General features: G+C 57.8%; 1 protein-coding gene across 2 annotated transcripts in view; it reads right to left on the reverse strand.

The window, feature by feature from the left end:
- Window positions 1-548: 548 nt before the first annotated feature.
- GRK5 (G protein-coupled receptor kinase 5) overlaps window positions 549-20,030 on the reverse strand; it is a 209,971-nt gene continuing 190,489 nt past the window's right edge. For both annotated transcript variants that reach the window (XM_045803255.2, XM_045803256.2), the window contains 8 exons: window positions 18,753-18,943; window positions 16,324-16,361; window positions 14,822-14,911; window positions 13,185-13,393; window positions 8,664-8,801; window positions 7,776-7,913; window positions 7,077-7,208; window positions 549-5,057 (listed from right to left, as the gene is read on the reverse strand). In XM_045803255.2, coding sequence (XP_045659211.1) covers window positions 4,959-5,057; window positions 7,077-7,208; window positions 7,776-7,913; window positions 8,664-8,801; window positions 13,185-13,393; window positions 14,822-14,911; window positions 16,324-16,361; window positions 18,753-18,943 — 1,035 coding nt within the window. In that variant the 3' untranslated portion in view covers window positions 549-4,958. The remainder of the gene's footprint in view (window positions 5,058-7,076; window positions 7,209-7,775; window positions 7,914-8,663; window positions 8,802-13,184; window positions 13,394-14,821; window positions 14,912-16,323; window positions 16,362-18,752; window positions 18,944-20,030) is intronic.

The following is a 20,030-nucleotide window of genomic DNA, read 5'->3' on the forward strand; positions in this document are numbered from 1 at the left end:
CCGAGGCCCCGACTTCCTCTCCTCTTCACGGCCTCTGGGGAAGCCGGTTAGATCCTGATACCCTATGGACACTCCTCCCAGAGGGACAGCAGCCTGAAGCTCCTTGGGGCCCTGGGGGGTGCCCGCTTTGAACCTTTCCTGGCGATGACTTGGTTGCAGACCATTTTGGTGCCCTCGCTTACTAAATCCACAGCTGTCTGGAGGGAGAGAAGGGAGGGGGCCTGAGTGGGTGGAGGAGGTGAGGGAATGGCACCACCTGCCCCGTCTGCCTGGGAAGAGGTCAAAGTTGCCGGGCAGAGGCGTGTAAATGGTGGGGATGGGCTGGTGCTGTGGGGAGAAGGTCCCCAGAGAGAGCCCCCTGTGATGGCACGCTGGGGTCAGAGGCTCGGAGTGTACCTTTTCCCCCAGTGAACGCTCTCTTGTGGTCAGGGGGAGGTCTGGGGGGCTTTGGGTGGGGTGGAACCGTAAAGGGTTAAGCAAGACGCTGGGGCAGCAGGTGCTGGCAAGCTGGGGGTGACAGCCATGTGCAGAAAGAAAGAAATGCAATGCTCTTTTCATTAAGGAATTTATTTCTCTTAAAAAAACAACAGTGGTTCGATCTAGATACAGCAGCACGGTGACATATTAGAACGTACAGAGATTCAGAGCAGCAGAACAAAAGCCGTTATCTTCAGGAATGACCTCCAAAATGGAACTATTTTCTTTTATCATCAACGTGAAAATTTCCCTGAAAAAAAAAAAAAAAGAAACCTTTGGATACTAGAAGGGTTATTATTTTAACACTACCAATAGCCACGAAGCTCTTCTACTCGAGAACATTTGCTTTTGATCTATTACAAAAATGACTTAATGACAGACTGGAGAAAGACATCGAGATTCTTCTTTTAAGAAGCGTCTTTCCGTCCGGGGAGAGCTAGCTTTTCAAATGTTTTACCCACCGTCCCCAGCACGAGACCAGCGGAGAGCCCAGCCCTGATCCGCACACTCTGGCCTTCCAAAGCCGGCGGGGGAGGGGCCTCGGGGGACGAGGCTGTCCTGTCCTGGTCCCTTGTGACAGAAAGAAGTGAGCTCGGCCGGTTGTGACTCAACTCTGTTGCTTCAAAATGCGCAGCGAGGTCACACGCGTGCCCTCTCCGCACGGCGGCCGTAAGGTTAGGAGGTGCCGTCTCGGAGGGTGGGGCTGTGAGATCAGGAGACCCCGCGAGAGGTTGTCCTCGGAAGGCGCAGGCGCGCTCGCCGGCAGGGGAGCCTGCCGCAGCCCAAGAGGAGGGCTGATGGCCCCGAGCGGCACTTCCTCTTCATCATGGGGACGGCGCAGGTGGGGGTGGGGGTGCTCCTGGTTGTCCGCGAGGCCGCCGGTCCCTTTGGCCAGGCCTGGGATGCCAGGTGCAAGGAGGCCGCGGTGCCCCCTCCGAAGCGAGGTCTGGGTCAGCGGCTCCCTTGGGAGAGTCGGTGGGAAGCCGATGCCCCGAGCCTTTCGGGAAAGGACGGGGTGTGGAAGAGCGACGAGGAGCTTCGACAGTGGGCAGGGCTCCTGGGCGAGGCGTGGAGGCCCTGGCTGCCCCGAGGGCATGCCCTCTGTGTCGTGGGGGCTCGCTGGGCTCCCGGGCAGGCGGCCACATCCTGGCGTGCCTTCGATGACAAGGTGGCGTCCTCACGTGTCCCCAGAACTCACCACCATGGGTCGCGGCGGGCTACCTGTCGGGTGTGCATAAAACCCAGGTACCCTGCTCTCTTGCACATGCCTTGCCCGTCCAAGGCTGAGGATTTGCTGAGAGCAGCGCACTTCAGGAAAAAAGCCCTTCTGGGGCCACTCGAGACGCGGCAACGCTTAGCAACAGGGCAAGTGAGCGCCCTCGAAAGCGCGTGGTTTAAAGAGTGATGTTCCCGGACGAGAAAGAGTCGAGAATGAGTGATACGGGATGGGGTGGCGTTCCCCGTGACGGCAGGGCTCAGGAGTTGGTGGTATTGTGGGTGACCTTGTGGGAGCACCCCCAAGGGCGTTCGATAAACACTCGTCGGTTGTGGTGCTCATGGCAGAGATGACCCCTGTCCCACTGGGGACAGCAGCTTGTCTCCTGAAAAGTGGAAGCAGAGATGTTTCTGCGGGGCCCGTGTCTCACCTCAAAGGCACAAGGTCAGCGAACGTCAGTGAGGAAAATGTCATGCTTGGAGAAAGAGAGGCCCTTCTGTGAAGAGCTCAAAAGTTAAAAAAAAAAAAAAAAAAAAAATCATTCACTGCCCAAACATGCCTCATCCCAGATGGGGGGATGGGGAGGAAGGTGGGGTTTGTTTTGGTTTTTTTTCCCCCCTAATTTAAAAATATCTTTTAAAAATGTAGCTATAGAAAACAAGTTGGAGGAGAAGAAGGGGGGGTAGGACCTTCGGTGACTCGGGGACTGGGGGACTTGGTGGAAAGGAGGGCTGATTTTCAGGCATTGTTTTAAATAATGACTTCCCTTCTCTTGTAGGAAACGACAGGCCAAAAGGAACAGAGCCGGGGAGGCACAGAAAGGCCGGTGGCTCCAGTCCTAGGAGCACTCGGTGGGGACAGGCTGCAAATACAAAGGAAGACTCCAGTCATTTTAAGAGGCCCAGGAAGGCCTGTGCGTTCGCATCGTTGGAGCTCCCGGGACGCAGAAGCCCACGGAGCAGACAGGCGTTTCCTTCTTGCTCCTTGAGGATTCTGTGCGGCAAGCGGCCAGTGTGGGGCTCAGAGGCGTGGAAGGAGATGGCTTCTCAACCCGTCATTCGGGAAGCGTGGAGTGGCTGTGAACTGGGCAAAAGGAAGGAGAAGGGGGAGTGGGAACTTGGGCTGGTGACCGTCCCAGGAAGATGACTGTCCTTTCCATTAAGAAAGGAGGGTCAGCAAGAGTTTGAGGATCTTAAAATACTGGAGCTTTCCACTTGGCAAAAACAGAGTATGGCTGTTTGTGTTTATCTCGTACGCAGCCCAGGAGAGGTTAACAGAAGCAGCCCCATGAGGCCAGAGCTGGTCTTGAAGAGAATAATACTGCACGTTGGAGGGATCCAAGGGAAGCCCAGCTCTTGTTTCTCTGCCATGTTTGTCAAGTGACCTAAAACAATGGTCCCAAAGGCCCCCTCTCCGGCAGTGTGCTCCAGGACCCGCTGGCCCAGTCGGAGGGAGGAGCCCGGACATGGGACAGGAGGCTGCCCGGACATGGGACAGGAGACTGCCATGCCCGCTACACTCTCCTCCCTCAAAGCTCGTGCTCCAAGCTGCCTGGGTCACGGAAAGAAATGGTTTTGGGAGAGTCCAAAGCCCCACTGAAGCTAAGGCAGCAGTGCCTTTTTGAGGGTGTGTTAGAATGTTCTGAAGAACTTCTTAAAAACACTGATTCCTGGGCCCTACTCCCAGAGAATCCATTCCATAGGTTTGGGGTGGGGCCCAGGAATCTGCATTTTGACTGGAGACGCCAGTGCAGGTAGTGCAAGACCCACACTGGGAGGAACCCTGGCAACTGCCGGGTGGCCGACAACAGGTCTGAATGAGGCTGACTCGGTCACTAGGGACTCAGCCAGGCAGGGGAGCAGGGGTGTCAACCACTCCCCCTGTTCTGGGGCAGGGGGGAGGTGACAGTGGATTTGCTCCTTGTCACCTCATGGAGGCAACAGGAGGCGGCCAGTGGCTCCTTGGTGCTGGAGGGCCATGCTCAAATGTCCTGGGCATTGCCCTCAGAAGACCCTGGTCTGGCAAAGCCACCACGTCTTCCTGGGGGCTACTTGTGCCTGAAGTTTTGAGATGCCCCCTCAGAGCTCGCCTTTCCCACCCCTCTCAAGAAATGACAGTTTGTCTCGAGTTCCGCGGTATCCCGGCCTCCTCCTCAGGCATCCCATTGCTTGGAGAGCCAACCCCACCCATGCCACCGGGGCCAGGGAATCTGGGGGGCCTTGTGAGGCTCTCCAGACCCTGTGACCCCGTAAACACGCAAGGAACGTGCCTGGAGTCCCTGGGCAAGCCTCCCTCCCCCTCTATGGACTCATTCAGTAGGACTCCACTGACCCCCCACTCCCTGATGCTTCCTCAGGCCATAGGATTTGGGACAGGTGGGGTTCCATGACTACTCCTTATCATCGCAATGTGTCCCTTAAAAAACAGAATAAGACAAAAATCCCCAAATGCAAGCCTCTTGAAAACATACGGGCTTTAGCAGTCAGAACTTGCTCAGAAAGAAAGTGTGCCAGCCGCCTTCCAGAAGGAAGAGGAGGCCAAGGCCGAAGCAACACGGACACCGTGTGCCTCTAAAGGAAAAGTGCACGTTGGCCCCAGGTGACTCCAGAGACCTCGCAGAGGATGTTGTGACGGGGGTTGAAGCCCCAAGTATGTCCGGAGCACTTAATTCGGGTTGTTACAAGCCAACAGCATGGTGACATCAGTGTGAGGGAAAGGTTACAGAGATGGATACAACCAATCCTTTAAAGGTGAAATGTGAATCATTTTCTACATTTAATAAAAACATTTTCTCATTTGAGGCTCTGGAAGTCTTGAGTCACATTTTTTTGTTTTGTAAACCCCCCCACCCCCCCACTCTAAAATGTCTTAAAACACATGGCTTAACAGCGGCTGCACAGAAAATATACACCCTCAAAGTCTGACTTTCATTTAAATACAAATATACAAAATGTAAACTGAGACGATAGAGAAATTTACAAAACTTTTCTTTAAAAATAATAAAGACAAAATTCAGTTCTAGGTATGACGCTATTAAAATACGTGCAAGTTGTCGTATCCAACTGGATTTCTATTGCAATGTTCCACGTCGGCTTGAGGGCCACCTCTGGAGACAGACCTGAGTGGAAATCTCTTTGAGAAACCTGGAGGCTCTGCGTTGGCCTCCTTCCCCGGCTCCTGGGAGGGCTCCCCCGTCCACAAGTTCTGCTTCTAAGGACAAGGGTCTAGGCTGGTCCCACCGTGGACTTCAAGGCCAGAGCTCCAACTAGCTGCTTCCGGTGGAGTTTGAACTGACGTGGTTTGAATTTATGTGGTGGTTAAAACTGGTCTTGGAATTGGATGAACTCTTGGAATTGTTTTGATGCTGGAGGGGAGAGAGGGAGAGGGAGAGAGTGAGTCAGTCCTGGTGGACGCGTAGGGGCCTCTGAATCTGAAAACGGGGCCATGGTCAGGGCTGCTGACCAGCTCCTCTTGCTTCCTGCTGCCTTGTGCCTTGTCCCACCACAGACCCAAGGCCAGAGGCCACCCCTTGGGGCAGGGGGAGAGCTATGGGATTAAGAGGACCCCAAGGCAGGGAGGGAGCAGGTGGCCCCTCCTAGGAGATCTATAGGGTTCGTTACTGTAGGCCCAGGGTTACACTGCCTGGGTTGGAGTCGAAAACCTGTCACTTAGCTGCATGACCTTGGCAAGTAATTCAATCTCCTGGTTGCCTTGTATGCCGTGAGGGACAAGAGCCACTTCTGTACTGGGATGGTGGAACGTGAAGTGAGGGCCCCCAGAGGCCAGGGAGGGTCAGTATGGTGCCACCCACGTAGCGGGAAGCGTCGGGGCCAGATCTGAACCCCGGGTCTGTGAGCCTCCACAGCAAGGGATTGTCCCAGGACCTAAGTACATGCTAGGGACTCAGCCGTGTGGAAGGGGACAGGTCCCTTCTTTGGGGAAATTCAATTTTACTTCGTGGAAGCACTTAAAAACTAGATTTTTATAGTATACGAGCGGAGTCTGTTTTGGAACAGGATGTGAAACGCACATGAAGCTTTCAGTTCAAACCCCAAACTTGCCCTCAGTCTGCATTTTCTCTCCATGTGCCTGAGCCGTGCCCCCTGCCATTACCCCCAGATCCTTCGTATGGGCTGACCAGCCATGTGACCTTGGGCAAGTTCCTGGACGGCCCTCCACCTCCATTTCCCTGTGAAATGGGGTAATGGCAGCACATCCTGGGCTCACACTGCACTAGGAGGCCCAAAGGGAGGGATCCCAGTTTGGCTTGCTGGTGCATCTCAAACCCTGAGGAAACAGCCTTGCACACAGTAGGCACTCGCTACATACTGGCTGAATGACCGGTTGAATTAAGACCCCGGCTTCTCCGGAGATTACGTAAGACAAGCCCTCAAACAGCACTCGGTGCAGGGCTGGGTCCACAGCAGAGCGCCATCAACAGCCACCCCATCCTGTCATCAGGGTGGGGGTGGGGGAGCTGGGATGCCTGCGGCCTGGGGACCAGAGCTGCACAGCCTCTCCTTCTCCAGCCTCCTGGGAGAGGGGCAGCTCCTTGGGGCTGGGGGCGGGGGGATGTAAATAATGGAGTCTCCCAGGCTGTGGGATGGACACACTGGGGACAAGCCTTCTTCAAGGGCCAGGCCAGGAGGGGGCGCTATTCTGGCCACCTTGGGCAAGGGAGATGAGGTGAGGGCCTCCGTGGTCTCTCATAGGCCTGCGGGGACAGTTCTGCCACTTGGCCCATGCTGAACCCTCAATCCAGGGACAGGCTCTGAGGAAGAATGCCTTTTCCCAAGGGGTAAAGTCTCCTCAGGCTGCCCGCTGGAGGCCACAGCCTCCAACTACGGGGTCCGACCCCAGGAGCCGTGAGGTTCTGTCCTGCCCGCTTCTTGTTATGCACAATCATTACCTACAAAACCTGAGCCTTCCCAACGGCCACATAGGGCAGCTAGTTCTCTGTCGGGGAGACTTTGCCCCCAGACGACATGGGGCCAGGTCTGCAGACATTTTTGACTGGTACAGCAGGGGTGGGGCGCTACGGGCACCTGGGGGGGTACAGGCCACAGAGGCTGTTCAACACCCGCGAGCGCACGAGGCAGCCCCCTCGCCAGAGAATCAGCCGAACGTCCGCAGTGCCGAGGCCGAGAACCCGAGATGAAGGGTGGGCTCTGGGCAGGCCCTGCCCCTTCCAGCCTGCGGATCCCCTCGCCTGGTGGGGCTCAGGGGCTCAGGCTGCTCATCCATCTGTGCTGCTGCGGCCCCTGGGCTCCCACACCCCACACGCGGGGAGAAGGCCACAGCTCCGGTCTCAGGGAAGTACCTGGGCCCAGGGCGTCCCGGGGCCGATGCCAGGACAGACGGGCACGGAGGAGGCATCTCTCACCTGACGCTTGAAGATTCTCTGGAGCAGCCCTTTCTTTGGCGGTTCTGGAAGGTGACTTCTGTTCAGGTCCGGTGAGAGGGTACCGTTAGGTCCGAACACGTTCAGCTCCTTAAAGCACTCGGTTTCTATCATCTGGAGGAGCCAGGCCAAGGTGGCATGAGGGGCTGCACTAGTCATCTTGGCTGGACAGGAGTCCCAGCGGCCGCCACCCTGCCCTGAGCCTGCTCCCTTAATAGGTCCTCCACCTGCCCCGCGTCCTTCAGGGGCCCAGGCCCGGACCGCTTCCTGCCTGCCACTGCCTCTCCCCTGCCAGCCTCCCCCAGCTGCCTCCACTGAGGGGGTGTGCTCATCGTCCAGCCGCCAAACCCACACCTCCTCTCCCCCTCCACCCACCCAAGCCCAGGTCACCCACATGCTCTGCGCCCTTCCCCTTGCCAGGGCCCCCTCCCCTGCCCCATCCCATCCATCCTGTGGAAGCAGCACGGGCTTCCCCCAGCGCATTCCCACTTGTGCTTCCAGCCACGGCCCCTGTGCTCCTGCTCCCAGTCAGACTTCCCAAGATAGCCCTCTAGACGACCGTGTCTCTCCCGCCCCCTATCCCTCTCCCGATCCCCACGCCAACAGCACCCTAGTCCAGGCCTCGTCCGTCCGACCCAGTGGCCCCTCCTTCAGGGTGCAGACGGCCACAGCTCTGCTCACCTCGCTCTGCCATGGGATGGGCACGGAGCCCGTGGAGAACTTGGAGTAGAAGTCATCGTCCGTGTGGTCCAGGTTGACACCTTTCACGGTGGAGAACTGCTCGATGTCCAGCACGTCCTTGCAGTACACGGCACGGGGCTGCGGGCAGAGCGCTTGGTCACACGGGGCCCAGCCTTGGGTTCTGATGAGGGGCGGGGGGCACCTTACCGGGGACGGTGCAGCTCTCTCCCACAGATCTGCCGAGGGGCTCCTTCCTGCCATCACCCTTACGCCAGCTGCCGGTCACCCCACTCTCCAGGCTGGGGCCGCGGTGGGGTGACGGAACATGCCCTCTCTGACCTCACATTCCTCGGTACCTTCGGGGATCCCCGCTCCCCTGGCAGATTGTTTCCCTGGAGCCCACAGGATCAGGATGGTGGAAGCGTTTCCAGGCACCTCCATGGGAATGAGGGTGGCCGCAGCTGGGGCCTCAGCGCACCCTCCACAGAGAGAGGGAGTGCTGGGGGGCCAGGGCCAGAAAGCCACGCTGCCCGGGGAGGCCCTCCTGGGCCCTTCTCACACTGCTGGGCGCCCGGGCCCTGCAGCACGACACGCCTGGGCTTGGCTCGCAGCGGTGGTGCTTAGGAGCTCTGGCAAAGGCACGTGTCCCCTGCAGGCTTCAGTCTCCTCCCCGGCAGAGTGGGGACAGTGAAGCACCCAGGCCGTGAGGCTGATGGAAGTGCCTGCCACGGAGCCAGGCCCCAAAACTGCGAGCTGTGCCTGTTACAGCGCCAATACCCGCTACTGTCACTCTCCCACTGGCCCTGTCCTCCCGGAGTTCAAGGACATTCGTTTGGTCGAGGTCTGAGTGGGTGCACAGGCCCAGCCTGGGCTGGGGAGGCTACTCACGTCTGGAATGAAGGGGGGGTCCAACATCCCGGCTTCTAAGCGCTTGAAATTCATGTTCCTGAAGAAGGGGTGTCTCTTGACCTCCGCGGCCCCCTCCTCCTGACAGCCCAGTCTCTGCTTTGCATCTTTGGTGAGCAGCTGTGACAAGAGAGCCCCGAGAGGTCATGCCTGGTAGGCCTTCTCTCCTGCTGAAGGCCACAGGGGGCTTGGGGTGTGGGGCACCGTGGCCATCTCCTTTCACAAGTGCGCCCCTAAGTACGTGTCCCTCCTCCAGCCTCTGCAGTGCCCACGCCACCCCCAGGCACACCCAACGGACACCGCCCCAGCCTGCTCGGGCCTGGCGTCAGGGTGGTCTCGCCATCGCAGCGGACTTAGGTGCCTGGAGCCCGCAGGAGAGCAGGAGTCCCGTCTGCCCTCCCCAAGGGGGCACGTCTAGGGCCAGCTGTGCGCCGGGCGCCGCTAATGTTCGCCGCACTGTGTTACCTCCCCTGTTGTCGGTCAGCCGCCGAGGGCCAGGACCGTCCCTGCAGGCCTCCCTCATTCATTCACTCAACTCCGGAGGGCTCTAAGGACCTGCACCTGGTTGGCACAAACCACTGTGCCGAGGGGGGTGGCACGGAGCACGTAGCCTCAGCAAGATCCTGTTCGGAGGACCCCTCGAGGCACTACAGGTGCGACACCATGGTGGCCGAGGAACAGAACCTGGCTGCCAGCTGGGGGGCCGGGAGGCTTCCCAGGGAAAGGGCGTTTGCAACAGGCTTTCCCGAGTGGGGAAGGCATCGGGGAGAGGGTCTGCACTAGCACGAGAGACCTGACGAGCAGGCTTGGGGAACACCCGTCTTTGTCTCTGGGTGAAGGATGAGGATGGGGGGATGGGTCAGGCTGAAGGGGATGTGCTGGGTAGAGTGCTGGGGGTCTTGAGGACCAGGTCAGGAGGGTTTTGATCTGGAGGTAGTGGGGAGCCACGGATGGTCAGGGTAGAGGAGTGTCCTCATCAGAACCAAGAGGTGGGAAGGTTCATAGGAGAAGAGGAGGTGCCGAAGTAGACGGCCAGGCCAGAGGCCTAAAGGTGTGAATGAGGCCAGGAGGCTGGCAGGAGGGTAAGGGGCGGGGAGGGGGACGTTGGGAGGGGGCGGGCAGGGGGCTGAGGGAGGGGCAGGCTGTGATGCCGGAGGACCATCAGCTGACCACAGGCGTCAGCCCCCGCTCCCCAGTCCAGGCGTCCCCAGCTGCTCTCTTCCCCGCCCCACTGAGCACTGCACCTGGTATGCCGTTGGAATCTCCTGCTTGGAGACTAGAATCGAGGTAGACGGCCTGCACCCCAGAGGCAGTCCAGCCCTTTCTTCCTCCAACACCCTGGCAGCCTCTCCTCTGTGTGTATTCCTTCCACACGCATTTGCCGCCAGCCGCGTGGGCTGGGGTTGCAGTGGACAGACGGTGGGCGGGGGGGCCTCTTGGGGTGCATGGTCTGGAGGGGAGGCTTGCAGGAACCATTCCCCGGCCCCCATTTCCCTTCAAACAAAGGAATCAAAGGTGGCACCAGGGCAAGCACTCGGTCACAGCCTGGGAAGGACTGAGCCCTGAGAATCGCTGTCAAGCTGTGATCCGCGACCACCCAGGCCAGTTCTGCCCAGCGAGCTGGTGGCTCGGGGCCTCAGCTTCTCGTCACCATGGCTTCTGCCTTTCCACAAAGGCTCTGGGAATCGGCTCTGCTGGGCCAGGCTCCTCCCTGCTCTGAGAAATCCCAAAAAGGCAAGGCTCCTTGGGTTGAGGCTGGACCTCCCAGCTGTAGACCCCAGAGCCTGCAGGGGCCAGCCAGATAGTAGACACAAACAGGACAATAAAGGCCGAGTGGGCTGGGTGAGCCGCGCCAGGCTACCGATCAGTTCTTGCCAGGGCCCAGGGCTGAAAACCCAGGTTTTTATGTGGAATCTCTCCAATTCTCAATCTTGCCAATGAATCCACCATTCACCTCTTTCTAAAATACCGTGCAGGCTGAACACCCACCAACACGCTGCCTGTTTGCAACTCTGATATCGAGTGTACACCAGGAGAGGTGGTGTGAGCTGGGCAAGTGGCACAGGCAGAGTGGGCTTCCTGGAGGAGGAGAAGGGATGGGGTGGAAGGCTGAGGTGGCTGAAGGGCCAGTGCTGGGACTCAGCAGGGACCTTAGGGAGGTGGGGCTGAGGTCTGGGCCAAGGGACTGGACCAGGGGCCAGGGCAGTAATACGCATGAATTTCTGGACCCCAGGAGCAGTGGAGAGGGTCCTGTGGCTGCCAAGGTGGAATGGGGGAAGGAGCTGGCAGCCAGGGACCAGCTTCCTTACTGTTTATGGAGTGGCCTTCTTAGACAGGCAGGGCTGGAGCTGCCAGCGTCTAGAAAGAGCCCGACGTGCCCCAAGCCTTCATGGTTTCCTGAGTCAGGCCCTGCTGTGTTCTGAGCTGGCACCTCTTGGAGAGGACAGGGCAAACCTGGCTGCCAGACAGGCTGGGGTGAGGGGTGCCAGGAAGCCTCAAGGCTAGACTCTGAAGACCTGATAGTCATTTGTAAGAAGACGAAGCAAGGTCAGAAGCTTCTGTCAGTTCTTCCAGCGGAGAAGATGAGGGGACTCTGGTTTGACGCTTGACACCCATGGGCCAAGGTCGGTCCAGAGCTCCAGGCTCAACTCACCACCTTTCCCTTGGTGGCCACCAGGGGGAAGCAGAGGGCCAGCAGAGCCCCAGGTCCTGGAGCCCCAAAGCCCAGCACCAAGGAGGACAGCGGGCAGGGGGGGGCTCTCTTCTCCTCTCTGTCCTCTCGGCATGTCCCACATCCTGTTGAGGCCACTGAGTCCCCAACCCTGACCTGGGACATTTGGTGATGCTCTGACCATGGCTGACGACCTCCCTGTTCTATCCTTCACCCAGTTTGGTCCCACTGGATAAACACCTTGCCTCCATAACCAAGTATTATTGGCAGCCCCCCAATCTCGGTTTTCAAACGTCCTTAGGACCCCAAATTTCCACCGACCTGACTTCTGCCTCGCTCCTCCTGTCCCCCTCCCCTGACTCTGGCTGCCGTGACTACCTGGGTTTCTGGGAGGCCCGCACATGCAGGCAAGTGCCCGGCTGCAGGCCAGCCCACGGCCATGTGGCTTGGGTGTGTGTTTGCACGTGTGCACGCCATCCGTCCTTCAGGGTCTCCCACACACGTCAGTGGCAGGTCTACGGTTCCTCTTTTTTGGAAGTGGTCAAATGGTAGCTCTTGCCCCAAATCCTTCTTCCCATGGCTCTGTGACATCAGACCGAAGCTGGTAGGAGGAAGCGGTCAAGCGGTGGGTGGACAGCTCCAGGAGAGGGGTGTCCTCAGGGTGGGGAGCTACGCCACATGGATCCTGGGCCACTCGGCTTTTCCGGAAGCAGAAGCTTGGCTACTTTCATCAGCTCCTCGGGCCCGCTCTTCTCTACACTCCAGGCTTGTGGTTTATGCACATGAGTCAGAGAGGTGGCAGGGAGGACAGCCTCCAGCCTCAGCCCTGCTCATCTGCTGTTCCAGGTGCAGCAGTGCCCCAGGGAGAGGAAGTCTGTGGGCTCACGGGTCCCCGGAGCTCAGGCCCTCCTGTCCCCATGTGGCCGGCACAGGAGGGCAGGGGCCTACGGTGGGGGTACAGCACAGCTGGGCCTGGCATCAGAGGGAGGAGGGCCCCAAGCAGACACAGGCAGAACTTGGGAACCTGAGAGCCAGGAAGGAATGGGATGTGGCCACCCCCCCCCCACACACACATAACAAAGCCTCTGGCCAGGGGTGGGCCCAGCTGGGCTGAGGGGAAGGACAGCGGGCCAGGGGCGGACTCACTTCCAGCTTCGCTTTTGATGGCTCCTGACACTGCTCCAGCTTGCCGGCCCCGCAATCTGGCCCTGCCTGCCCAGCCTGTCTAAACATCACTCCCCACTTGCACCCTCCCCGTGGACGATCGAATCCCACTATGCATAGGATTGTTGTCAGGTGGGACCTAAGCCAGTGTGACAAGCATTCCATGTAGTGGAAGGAAAACTCTGTTGTAAGATGTTCAAAGACTGAAAATATCAGCACCCCCCCCGCCTGCGCTGCACCTGCTGGCCTTAGCCAGCACCCAGGGATCCAGAGTTTGAGGCTGCAGGGGGCCAGGGTCAAGGGCAGGGGATACCCCAAGATCCCTTTGTGTCTTGGGGAACCAGTTGGGATCACCTCCTTTCTCCTCCACGCCGATTTCCCCCAACAAAGTGGGATGGAGGGTGTCTCATGCGGTTCTCCTCAGCCCCCTTCCCTTGCCGCGGAGCCTCCCTGCCCCCACCTCGGGCTTTCTCCTGGAAGCCCTCGCCGACCACCCCGGTCCACAGCAAGGAGCACTCGCTCCTCTGGCTTGGGGGCTCCCTGACGCCTGCCCTAGTGTGCCTGACCCTGCCTGCTTCAGCCCTGTTCGCGGCTCTCGGCTGGGGCAGGAGGAGAGACGTCACTAGACGCCCGGCTCAAGGGGAGTGTCTGGCTCACCGGGAGCTCACCATTTTGCAGATGGACTTGGCCTCCTCGGAGAACTTTTGGGAGTACACCTCTTCCGTCTCCAGGACCCGGCGGTCCACTTCCTCCCGCTTCACCTTCTCTTTGCGGCCCCGGAACGGTGACTGGCCCTCGATCATCTCATAGATGAGGCAGCCCAGACCCCAGTAGTCAGGACTCAGGCCATATCGCTGGTTGTTCAGGACCTCCGGAGCTGCAGGCAGAGAAGCGGGGCCAGGAGAGGTAAGAGACAGCTAGTGGCAGGACAGAGCAGGGGCACAGGGGGCCAGGGCTGAGACTCACAGCAATGGAGCCTCACGGCGTCCTGCACCCAGCAGTGCTGGCGTCGCTCACAGAAAGCCTAAAGCTTCACAGCAGGGACACACTTCCTCCTGCTGACTCCTACTCACCAACTGCCATAAACACCACCTCCTCCAGGGAGCCTGCCCTGACTGCTCTCCTCTGCTCCTGAAGGGCTCAGGCTATGGCTTCAGAAGCCTGACCACAGTGGACGGAAATGTCTCCCCCACTAGAATCAGAGCTGCCTATTCACTGCTGTGTCCAGTAACGGGTATGACACCTGACACAGAGTAGGTGGTACACGCGTACTGATTTCTAGGAATGAAGATGGGTCCACACAAAGTAAAGATGATTTTAAGTTCACCTGGAATTGAAACAGCCTCTCACGATGCCTTCCCTACTACTTTGATAAAATGAATTACAGATTAACCATACAAGTGCAAACAAGATAAGCCTCTTGTCATCAGGCAGGTCAGAAACATCAAGAGGCAAAGGCATCCACACACGTGCCAGGGAGCACATAACGCTCCGTGCTCGAGGAGACAGACGCAGGTGCCCTCAAAGACGTGCAGATGGAGTGCTCGATTTATCATCTGTCCAACCATCCATCCATCCATCCATCCATCCATCCATCCGCACTGGCGTGGGGATACACAGCCGCATACAGGTAGGTGCACACCCCACAGACTCCCAAATGACGTGCAATTTGAAAAGAACCTTCTAGCAACAACCTAGAGAACCCTGTACAAATGCTATTGGCACGAGCCTGGCAGAGGACAACATCCCCGGCTCCCAGAGCTTTCTGGAGCCCCCACCTCCTGGGGTGAGTGGACATATGTGTGGGGGCTACCATGTGCAGGAGGAAGCCCGGGGATGTCCTTCACCGGGAGGGGTCCTGGACTAGGCGTATACGGTGAGGGGTTGGGGGCAGGGCGGGGAGCCTAAGGCTGGTCTCTATGTAGCTACTTGCTTGGTGACACAGCAGGTGACACTCCTTTCTGGGCCTTTCCAAGTGACTGCCTTCCTCTCAGGGGCCTCTCTGAAAGGCTGCCTGCCAACGCAACGCCCCAGCCCCTACCTTCAGAGCAGCCTCCCCGAGCAGCGCTGTGTGCCAGCACTGACCGCTGACGCCGAGAGTGGCTTGGCTTTGACGCACAGGTGGGGCCGGGGTGGGGGGTTCAGAGAGCTCAGTTTAGGCAAGTTGAACCCTGGGGCCCAACAACCCCCCTCCACCCTGGTTAAGACCTCCCACTGCCCACCGTGGCTCCACTGCTGGTCACAGTTGCACCAAGAGGCCAGCGGCCAAGAGGTGGGCTCGGGGAGGGGCCATGCCCACACTTACCCATGTAGCCGACGGTGCCCACCCGGCCGCGGATCAGGTCTCCCTCGGGGATCTTCACAGCCAGACCCAGGTCCGAGATCCGAATGTGGCCTGAGTGGGGACAGCAGAGTCAGCGGGTCTCTGGGACAGTCCGTGGACGTGTGGCCCACCCTGGGCAGGGCCACAGACCCTCACATTTTTATCTGTCTGCGAGGAGCGGCGGCACCATCAGCCCCTCGGGTGACTGCAGACCATTGGGAGAGTCCAGGTGTCAGAGGTGTGGGTCACTCGTTACTTTTCAGGAAGGAAACATAAAGATAGGAAAGGATGCCTGGATTTGGCTGGACAATGGCCAACCTACCTTGTAAAATGCCCTCATGGGCTTTTTGGAAAGCTGAGATCACCAAGTTTAAAACGCCTTGGCCTGATTCTGGGATTGCTTCATGGGAAAAATGGGAGATTCTCCCAAAATTTTACAACTTGCTTAAGGGGAAAAATTATAAAACAATTTGGGAAGCAACGCCCTGTTCTGCCTTGTTGATCTTCGGGGGTTCTTTGCGTTCTCCCTTCAGAGAAACAGAGTGAAGTCGTCCAGGCCTTGGGGAGACAGGGATGGAACTGAGTGCGGGACCAACCCCCAAAGGCCGAGATGACACAGTGCTGAGAGCTCTGTCTTGCTGTTGTCCTATTCAGCGGCCCACCCAGGCCGGGTCACAGCCACGTCTGCCCCCTGCTCTTTGTCTGTGCCTGCCAGGGTTCCGACTCCAACAGGGAACAAGAACCCCAGTGAGCACTGGGCTCACCCAAGGCAGGCCTGGGGTGCTCTGCCCCCTCTTTCACATAGTAGCATTACACTCAAACCTCCCTCCAGGTCACCAGCGACCTGCTCCCTCTCTCCCTCCCCTCTGCCTGGGGCTGCCTGGTGTCTGGGGCATGCTGGGGTGCCCCTGGTTTCTGGTCTCAGCTCCCCACTGGTATTGCTAGATGACCTTGGCAGGTTGGCTCCTCTGAGCTCAATCTTGTCATCTGTCAAATGGGCACAGGGATGCTGGCCCTGCCCCCTCTACAGAAATGGGAAGATCTAGTCAGAAAACAGGTGTGAGCCTCACCACTCCCCCCGGCCTCTAAAGTGGGAAGAGAAGGGCCCACTGCTCCCATTTCACAGGCAAGGAAGACAGGGTACAGGGAAGTTGTGTAAGAGTTAAGTACTTTCCCAGGATCTCGGAAATTCCGGACTCCTCAGTCAGTGTTCTCTCCGTGTCTTCGTGTCTGTTTCTCTTTTTTGGCCAAGCCACACTACTTCTTCACCAAGCAGGCACTTTATCCATGCCCACTGCCCTCCCCAGGTACCCAGGATTGGGGGGAGGCTGTGGGTACTCCCCCTACTAGCCCGCTGCCCTCCCACGGTCCCAGGGCCGTGCCTCCAAGAGGCTCTACAGAAGGCCCACTGCTCCCTTTGGGTTGTGACACTCATCTCGGCTGCAGAGCAGGAAAGGGGTCTCCCAGGCTGCTCCCCAACTTACCATAATCATCTAGCAGGATATTTTCGGGTTTCAAATCTCTGAAAGGGAAAGACGGCAAGCATGTGAGTGTGGGCGCTCCGAGCATCAGGACATGGCATCTGGATTGACCTCTTTCCATGTCGCCTTCCCGCCTCTTGGCTCATGCCGTCTGGTCTCTCTGGATCCAGACAATCTTGGACTAATTTCCCTTCTCCCAGTATTTAGAACAAATGCCACTGTTGCCAGGCATCTTCCCGACCCTGGAGATGACTGGGAAGGGGTCAGGCAAAGGCCAGCCCTGGCTCCCATCCGCACAGAGGGCACCAAGACAGAGAATGCTTCTGGCCGGAATAGTGAGAGACCCTTCCAGGGCTGGGAACACCTGGAGGCCTCAGGATGCCCTGGGATGCCCTGACGGCAGAGCGGGGCCTGGGAATCAGCCAAGAGAAGTTATCGAGCGCACAATGCAAACTGTAGAGCTGGGGCAGAGAACTGCTGAGGAGGGACCCCCTTTGCGAAGGGGACCCCTAGGGCCTGGCACATCTCTCAATCCAGCAGTGACAAGCCTGGGGGAAAGCACAGCGGCAAGGCACAGCTGTAGGCGCGCCCCTATCCTTCTGCCCCTCCTGTCTCTTCTCTTGGATGACATCATCGCTGTTCATAAGCATGGGCCCCCCACTGGGGGAGGGAGGCGGCAGAAGTGTCTGGTTTTACTAGTGGCAGGTCCTCTCTGTGGGTAAAAGAACAGCCAATAGGATAGCGTGAGCAACTCAGTTAAGCCAGTAGCATCTGGACTGAGGATGGGATTCTCAACCAACTGGCTTTGCTTATTTAACTGATGGCAGCTGTCCTCACGGGAATGGTTACTGTGTTCAAACCCAGTGCGGCAGCCTCACAAGGTGATAATGGGTTTGTACATAGTTATTTATTACAAAACACTCTGCTACTGTTATTTAATTGGCATTCTGTTGATGTGTTCACGATTCCAAATAAGGGCGAGAGCCATCACCTCAGCAAGCCAGCAGCCACAGGGTTGGAAAGATGGCTGGCTAACAGGCATGGGCCAGAACCCAAACCCGCCGAGAGGCCATGGCAAGTGGTGGAGGCCAGGGAGGCGCTGTGGTTCCCTTCTTCCCGAGAATAAGGGCCAGAACTTGGAGGGCTGCCTTTCTTTTTAAGTGAAAAGCAATCAAGTGGAGAGTTCTTTTTTCAACCCTCAGGGAATTTTTTCTCTTCTCACTTGAATGAAAACAGAACAAAAGCCTAAATGGGGACATGGGGGGGGGGTGGAGAAGAGCAAGCCATCAAGACCATTCCTTCTTGTTTCCAAAATCTTCTTGGACTCCCCAAGATCATCTCTGCCACGAGCTCCGTGGCCAAGGTCTTTGTGCTGGGGTGTGTGTGCCCGCTGGGTCTGCGGGAACCGTCTAGGGGGCTCCTGTGTGCTCCCGGTTTCAAGAATACCGAAAGAAGAAAATTCAAGAATTTTCTGCCTTTCTAGATCCTCAACACAAGAAAGCCCTGTCCCGGCATTCTTTGGGATCTCCCCTCCCACTTGCCCTTTCTCAGTAGCACAGATGCCAAGTGACAGACGAAAAGCAGGTTCCTTCCCCCTCCCATGACGATGGTGCCCTGCTCCACAGTGTAAAATACCCCAGGATCCCAATGAGAAAGGGTTCTACTAACAATCATGACAATGGCAACTCAACAGAAGTTATTTTAACACTTAAAGCCTGTGGTCAAAGGACATTTTTAAAAAATCTTATATATATCCACCTATTACAGAGCTGCATGCTGATTACTGACAGACTTTTAGGCAAAAAAAAAAAAAAAGGTGATATAATAACAATCTGTGCGGGTGGAGAGGATGATAGAGAATCCCTCACCTTTAAAGAATTTTCATGCATTTTAATAATGGATAATGGTGGAAATCACTTTGCCACAGCAATCAGAATCTACCGGATACCTTTCAACATGTGATGTGACTGTTCAGTCTCAAAATATCAGCCACTATTTTAACAGACGATGAACTATTTCAGATGTTTCCGTAATGTATAAGGGCACACAGATTTTCACATTTTCTTGAGAGGGGCAGTGAGCAAAGTCCAAAGCCCACTGCTCGTGGAATCCATCAAGCTGGATGGAGTGGGAGGGACCGAGGTCCGCTCTGCTGTCTGCCTGTGGTGGTGACCCTACTAGGGTCTTTCCGGGCCTGGCTCGCTGTGCTTCCCGCAGGCTGGGCTGGAAGGGACCCGTGGCTCGGCCCGTGCTCATCACTTCTGAGGGAACATCACCTCATATACTTGGTCCTCAAGTGAGCCAGGGAGTGAGTCTCTATGGCAACAACCAGGCCCTGAGTCCCAGCGCGGGGGTGTCTGCGTGGCCGAGGATGTGGCAGGTCAGCCCCCGCTGAGACGCTGGTGGCAGGACCGGACAGCGAGCCTACTCACCTGTACACGGTATTCTCCCGGTGGAGGTCTTCCAGGCCGCACAGGATCTCTGCCGCGTAAAACAAGGCTCGCTCCTCCTCGAAGCCAGGGTTACCCATGTTGTAGATGTGGAACTTGAGGTCACCCCCGTTCATGATGGTCAGAACCAAGCACAGCGCGTCCTTGGTCTCGTAGGCATAGGCCAGGTTGACCTGGGAGCACAAGACAGCACCACGGTGACGGTCCAGCGACTGCCACCCACTTCCACTCGTCCTCCTCAGGGTCCTTGAAGCTGGCGGGGGGAGGGCTGGAGCGGGGTCCTCAGCAGCTTCACGCCACTGCCCTGCACCCAGACAGCCTCACGGTGGCCCTGCCCCCTGCCCCTCCTGGGTGGCGAAGGACTCACAGCTTCTGACACCGTGGTTCCAGGTGAGGAAGCAAAGTGGGGAGAGCAGGCCGGCACTCCGCCCTTTCAGGAAGCCTGACAGGATAGTGTCTCTGTGTTTACACAGACAAAGAAGCCTGTGCGTGCTTCATTCGGTTAAGATCGTGGGTTGCCTTTTTGGCCAGTCAAGAAAAGCAGGCCCAGATGCCCTTTGGGCTGGGGTCTCATTACTGCAGGGATGTTGGGAGTGGACTGGGGAAGTGGCCAGAGGGACCCTGTAAAGGGGAACACAGTTTGGCAAAGTCTGCCTCCTCTTGCATGCGGGACACGTCTGGTCAAAGGGACCGTTAACAGGGAGGACCTAGTTCCTTGCTGTCAGAGACCAGCTGCCCAAGGATGGAATGGAGGCCATGGGGCTGGGGGAGAGGCAGCAAGGCTGGGCCTGAGGCAAAGTCCACTAGATGGTACTCATCCTTCTCCACTTAGGCAACCAGTCCAAATGAAATCTGGCCACCATGGACCAGGATGGGCACAGGCTGGGCCATAAAACTTGGATGCTAAGGCCAGGAACAATGGAGTTATTTCTGAGGAAAGGAAAGAGAACAGGAGCTGAGTGGGGAGACTCTGGGGATGGTGCTCGGTGCCAGCTGCCAGGCTGGCCTTCCCTCCCACACCTGCCTGCGGTCGCCAAGGAGGGGCTCCGGGAGGGCGCTGAGCAAACCCCAGCCAGGAGCAGTGGATGGGGCACAGTTGAGGGTGGGTCAGGCCCTCGAAGACAGGCCACCCCATTTACCAGGCACAGCGCCCTTTTCCCCCGAGTAGCACCCACCATCACCAACCCCGGCAAGAGCCAGCGCTGTCCCTTCCTTTAATGATGAAGTTTCCACGGGTAGCACGGAGGCAGTGACCTGTGG

The sequence above is a fragment of the Ursus americanus genome, chromosome 6, assembly GCF_024610735.1.
Source record: "Ursus americanus isolate L20-20 chromosome 6, mUrsAme1.1.p, whole genome shotgun sequence".
Lineage (NCBI taxonomy): Eukaryota > Metazoa > Chordata > Mammalia > Carnivora > Ursidae > Ursus > Ursus americanus.